Source organism: Cyprinus carpio, chromosome B18 (genome assembly GCF_018340385.1).
Source record: "Cyprinus carpio isolate SPL01 chromosome B18, ASM1834038v1, whole genome shotgun sequence".
Taxonomy (NCBI): domain Eukaryota; kingdom Metazoa; phylum Chordata; class Actinopteri; order Cypriniformes; family Cyprinidae; genus Cyprinus; species Cyprinus carpio.
In genome coordinates, this window is record NC_056614.1 from 7,864,333 (window position 1) to 7,870,550 (window position 6,218).

General features: G+C 35.9%; 1 protein-coding gene across 1 annotated transcript; it reads left to right on the top strand.

Annotated features, from left to right (window-relative positions):
* The first annotated feature begins 568 nt into the window (after positions 1-568).
* On the top strand, positions 569-2,468 carry LOC109072694 (trypsin-3-like). The gene is made up of 5 exons (XM_042743706.1): positions 569-683; positions 1,055-1,205; positions 1,368-1,618; positions 1,898-2,034; positions 2,125-2,468. Exons 1-5 carry the CDS (start codon positions 614-616, stop codon positions 2,272-2,274), a joined length of 759 nt encoding a protein of 252 aa, XP_042599640.1. The 5' UTR covers positions 569-613; the 3' UTR covers positions 2,275-2,468.
* The last annotated feature ends 3,750 nt before the right edge of the window (positions 2,469-6,218 follow it).

The window sequence follows — 6,218 nt, forward strand, 5'->3', positions numbered from 1 at the left end:
TATTTATGTTCCTGTGAAACAGGAAGCCATGGCTTGACAATTTCATGTTCGTAGTCACTCTGGTGTGCTAAAATATGTATATTTACATTTCAAATAATTAAATAGTCCCAATATTGTTTGCTGTGGTACGAAAAACAGTTTAATTTTAATGGTATAGGTACCAGCTATTGATTTTGGTTGACAATAACAGTACTAAATTGTGAATTCAGTATTGAAAATTTAACCTTTCATTCTTACACCCTTATTATTTGTTTTTTACTATGAAATATGGCCTGAAAAAATGTACTTTAGAGAAGTCTGGAAAAGAAGTTATGAAATGGAAAATATGTTGGAGCCCTGTTTTTTTTTTTTTTGTGTACTTATTAAACCATAAACAGGTAAACATACATAGTAAAACGTTTAAGTTGTAAAACTGCATTTTTGACATCTGATTTATACCAAGTCAACACTTGCATTTATCATTCCCATGCAAAACTGTGTAAAAAAAATTGTTGTACCACATGTTTTTTTTTTTTTTTTTCAAATCATTATTCGTGATTTTATTGGTTGTTCTGTAGGTGTCAGTGTTAAATCGATTGCTTAAAAACGTGAATGCTATTCCTGGACTTAACAGATGTGCTCTCTCCACTACTCAGTTGCAATGAAGACCAGTTTGTTCATCATTCTACTGGTTGCGGTTGTGGGTACGTAGATCTCTCTTATCTGTTATTCTGGTAGCACTTTTTTTTGATAGTCCACTTTAGACATTCTGCTAACTATAAAAAACTTTGCAACTAGCAGTCATTAGCATTAGTAGACTGTCTGCTGCTAACACTTTATTTTGATGGTCCCCCAACAGACTATAGTCAACTCATTCTACTAAATCTAACCCTAGCTTAACAGTGTACAAATATTCTAATGAGAGTTAGTTGCAAATTTACTTATAATTAGTAGAATGTCTAGACTATTGAAATAACATGCCAATTCATTATTGTTAGTTTATACCTACACTGACCTGTATTATAGATAGTTTTTATCATTACTGTTAATAAAAGAACAATGCATTTTTATAAAGCTTTCAGCTCAGGAGATGAAATCATTGGAGGTTATGAATGTAAGCCCCACTCCCAGCCCTGGCAAGCTTTCCTTTTCGATAATAGATTTTTATGTGGAGGATCTTTGATTAATGAAAGATGGGTTGTGTCTGCTGCTCACTGCACATTCTCGTGAGTATATAACCTCACTTTTTTACTTCATCAATCTCCTTTTTCACTATAGAGTACCTTTCGGTTCCATTAACTAGTCTATTGAACACTGGGATCCGGCTCTACTTTGGAATATTTTAATTTGAAATGTATTTGTACATTTATGATTTGCTTTTCAAACAGACGTAATAGACTCCGCGTCCACCTGGGAAGGCACAATTTGAAAACTAATGAAAGCACAGAGCAGAAGATCAAAGTGGAGAAGATCATTCCTTTCCCGAAATACAATGATAGTCCTAATAACAATGATATCATGCTGATCAAGTTGAGAAAACCGGTCACCCTCAACAAGTATGTGAAGCCAATCCCTCTGCCAAAAAAATGCCCCTCTGTAGGGGAGAAGTGCTTGGTTTCTGGATGGGGCAGAACTGCAGGTGAGATGGCTGAGTAATGAAAATCTTCTTTATATACTTTAAAATAAAACTTGTATTAAAACATATTTTATTTTGTATTAAAACTGTCTACATATATTTTAATATAAAACTTTAGAGTTAGCATCCTTTTTGACAAAAGATTCTGAGCTTGATGCATGATGGTGCCTCACATGCATTAACTCAAACTTGGCCTCGCTCCATGCTTGCATCAACCCTGCATGCAACCATTAGATATGTAGAAGATGAAAAGTTTTAACGCTGCTCATATTCTCTTTCCAGCCGGCTCTGTTTCTGTCCTGCAGTGTTTGAATTTGCCTGTACTCTCAGAAAAGACGTGTAAGAGTGCGTATGGTAAAATAATAACTGAAAACATGTTCTGCGCTGGATTCGTTAAGGGAGGGAAAGACTCATGCCAGGTATGTAATTGATTTCTTCCTTTTTATATGTGTTTGAAATTTACATGCAAATGCACGGTTTTCATTTTAATTTTCCAATTTTCTTCTCAGGGGGATTCAGGTGGCCCTGTAGTGTGCGGAGGGCAACTGAAAGGTGTTGTTTCCTTTGGCAATGGCTGTGCTGAACCAAAATATCCTGGGGTTTATACTGAGGTGTGCCGCTACACTAAATGGATCAAATCCACCATAGCTAAAAACTAACTGTTTATTCAGTCTATTTGAATGAGGAAACATCAAATTCTATAGCAACCAGAGCTTCTAACAGCAGCTGCAGTGATGCAATGACTTAAACAATTAGGGATTGTCTCTTTTATTTAGAAAGCAAGACTATTCGCATTTTTGGGTGCACCATCTTTGTATATCTTAATCTTTGAATTAAATTCACTCTGAAATAAGAATGCATTTCTGTCTCTTATTTTAATGTTTTAAAGTTTTCTTTAACCATGGTTGCTCCACACCCCTAACTCTATGTTGCTACAGCATCACCCTGGCATGGTACAATGAAGTGCCACATCATGTGAGTGTGCAGAGTATTGACAATGGGGCCATCTGCTGGCTTGTAAAATTTACAAAATTACATTAGGCTTGAAAACTTAATACATGTTTCATGAAATTAAATGTTTGGTTTAAAGTAACCCAATTTGGGTAATTTTGTCATCCACTCATGGATCAAAATAACGGCAAACACAACCATGGATTATGCCTCACCTACACTTTACAAAAACTTGGTTCTTTAAAAGTTCTTTACAAGTAATACCGGTTCTGTTTAGACCCCCTTTTGCTATTGTTTCTATTTTGTTTTATTTCCTTAAGTATTTATTCATGTTCATTGTCAGTTATCGTATAGTAATGCATTAAGCTAATAACTAATATTTATGAAAATAAATGATTATTAGGTTCTTCATATAAAAAATATGAAGCATTTTCAAAGCATGGTTCTTTATGGAACCTTATAAAAAATTATCTGTTTTTCAGGTACAAGTAATTTCAAATCCAACCACTTGTAATTTTTTTTTTTTTTTTTTGGCTTACTTATTTCAGAAGCTTTAGAGAACATGCAAAAGTTACATGCCCATAATGTTTGCAAAATAATAAAATGGAATGTTCCCTTAATGTTGTCTTTAATGTTCGCTTCTAAAGGAGAAAATAAAGTTTTTAAAACATTTAAAGAACTGGACATTTTGAACATTCATAAAACGTTTAGAAATAACTTATTTGGGAACAGTTTTAAAAGGTTCTTAGAAGGTTGTTTTTTTTTTTTTTTTTTTTTTGTTAACAGGGTTTTTACCTCACACTTGGTTAATATAATAACTTAAATACTGAAGAAAAAATGTTAAAACATAAAAACTGTGTTTCTGATTTGTCCTTTATTTTGGATTAATACAGTTCTCAATACAGCATATTTTATTATATAACCACTCAATTCATATGGATTCATGGACACCTTTTTATGGCGGGACAGAAACCTCTCATGTTTCATTAAAAATATCTTAATATATATTTTTAAGATTAACTAAATCATGACAGAAATGTTTACAGAATTTTCATTTTTGGGTGAAGTTTAACTTTAAGCATACGTGGTAACATTTTGCCAGTATAAATGGTTAGAAAGGGGCAGAGCCAGTGTGAGAATAAAATAAATAAATAAAATAAAATAACATGGTGATGTGCCTGATTGAAGTAAAAACAGCAATTCCAACAATTCCACCTAAAAATAGTAGAGGGAAACATTAAGCAGATCAAACGTTTCTAGCCTCTTTAGGTTTAAGAGGGTCAAAACAGCTCCCTCTGGTGACTTAAAACAGAAATGTCAAAAGCCTATGACTCCTCTCCTCTTCTCTTCTCTGCCATTCTCTTTTAATCTCTGCAGCATGTAGCAGGTCAAAAGGTGTGGGGATCAATCTGCATGATTTGGCTCAAAACATTTTGCATGACTACGTGCAGTTCAGACATTTTTTTGCTCTTTTCACAGTTATGCTTGAATGTCAGTTTAAAGCCAGTGCTATTTCTCTCTTACTCGATTCGATAAAGGCCAAAGTTAAGATCTGAATGACCATTTAAAGACAACATGAGTATGTTTTTATTTATTTTTTTCTGCTGTTTTTTTTTTTTTTTTTTTTTTTTTCAGCTTTAAAGGGTTAGTTCAGCCAAAAATGAAAATTATGTCATTAATGACTCACCCTCATGTCGTTCCAAACCCGTAAGACCTCCGTTCATCTTCCGGACACAGTTTAAGATATTTTAGATTTAGTCCGAGAGCTTTCTGTCCCTCCATTGAAAATGTATGTACGGTATACTGTCCACGTCCAGAAAGGTAATAAAAACATCATCAAAGTAGTCCATGTGACATCAGAGGGTCCGTTAGAATTTATTGAAGCATCTGAAATACATTTTGCTCCAAAAATAACAAAAACTACGACTTTATTAAGCATTTTCTTCTCTTCCGGGTCTGTTGGAATTATTACAGAGGTTGTCAAGTCAAGTCAAGTCATCTTTATTTATATAGCGCTTTAATCAAAAAAGATTGTGTCAAAGCAACTGAACAACATCAATTAGGAAAGCAGTGTGTCAATAATGCAAAATGGCAGTTAAAGGCAGTTCATCATTGAATTCAGTGATGTCATCATGCAGCTCAGTTCAGTTTAAATAGTATCTGTGCAATAATTTGCAATCAAGTCAACGATATCGCTGTAAATGAAGTGTCCCCAACTAAGCAAGCCAGAGGCGACAGCGGCAAGGAACCAAAACTCCATCAGTGACAGAATGGAGAAAAAAAACCTTGGGAGAAACCAGGCTCAGTTGGGGGGCCAGTTCTCCTCTGGCCAGACGAAACCAGCAGTTCAATTCCAGGCTGCAGTAAAGTCAGATTGTGCAGAAGAATCATCTGTTTCCTGTGGTCTTGTCCCGGTGGTCGTCTGAGACAAGGTCATTACAGGGGATCTGTCTCTGGGGCTCTAGTCCTGGTCTCCGCTGTCTTTCAGGGCTGTAGAGGTCCTTTCTAGGTGCTGATCCACCATCTGGGCTGGATACAGACTGGATCTGGTGACTACGGTGACCTCAGAATAAGAGAGAAACAGACTAATATGAGCGTAGATGCCATTCTTCTAACGATGTAGCAAGTACATCGGGTGTTATGGGAAGTGTTCCCGGTTCCGGTTTACCTAATTAATGCAGCCTAAAAATCCTCTAACGGATTTGGATATAAGAAGCATATTAGTGTGTTATGTGTAAGGCAGGTTAAAGAGATGGGTCTTTAATCTAGATTTAAACTGCAAGAGTGTGTCTGCCTCCCGAACAATGTTAGGTAGGTTATTCCAGAGTTTGGGCACTAAATAGGAGAAGGATCTGCCGCCCGTAGTTGACTTTGATATTCTAGGTATTATCAAATTGCCAGAGTTTTGAGAACGGAGCGGACGTGGAGGACTATAATGTAACAAGAACTCGTTCAAATACTGAGATGTTAAACCATTCAGGGCTTTATAAGTAATAATCAAGATTTTAAAATCTATACGATGTTTGATAGGGAGCCAGTGCAGTGTTGACAGGACCGGGCTAATATGATCATACTTCCTGGTTCTAGTAAGAACTCTATGCAGTTTTACAAATGCTAGAAGCGTGGCTTTCTAAGGAAAGGTTGCTATCAAATAGCACACCTAGGTTCCTAACTGATGACGAAGAATTGACAGAGCAGCCATCAAGGCTTAGACAGCGTTCTAGGTCATTACATGCAGAGCTTTTAGGCCCTATAATTAACACCTCTGTTTTTTTCAGAATTTAGCAGTAAGAAATTACTCGTCATCCAGTTTTTTTATATCGAGTATGCATTCCGTTAGTTTTCCAATTTGGTATGTTTCGCCGGGCCGCGAAGAAATATAGTGCTGAGTATCATCAGCATAACAGTGAAAGCTAACACCGTGTTTCCTGATGATATCTCCCAAGGGTAACATGTAAAGCGTGAAGAGTAACGGCCCTAGTACTGAGCTTTGCGGTACTCCATACTGCACTTGTGAATGATATGATACCTCTTCATTCACTGCTACGAATTGATGGCGGTCATATAAGTACGATTTAAACCATGCTAATGCACTTCCATTAGTGCCAACAAAGTGTTCTAGTCTATGCAAAAGAATAGTGTGGTCAATAAT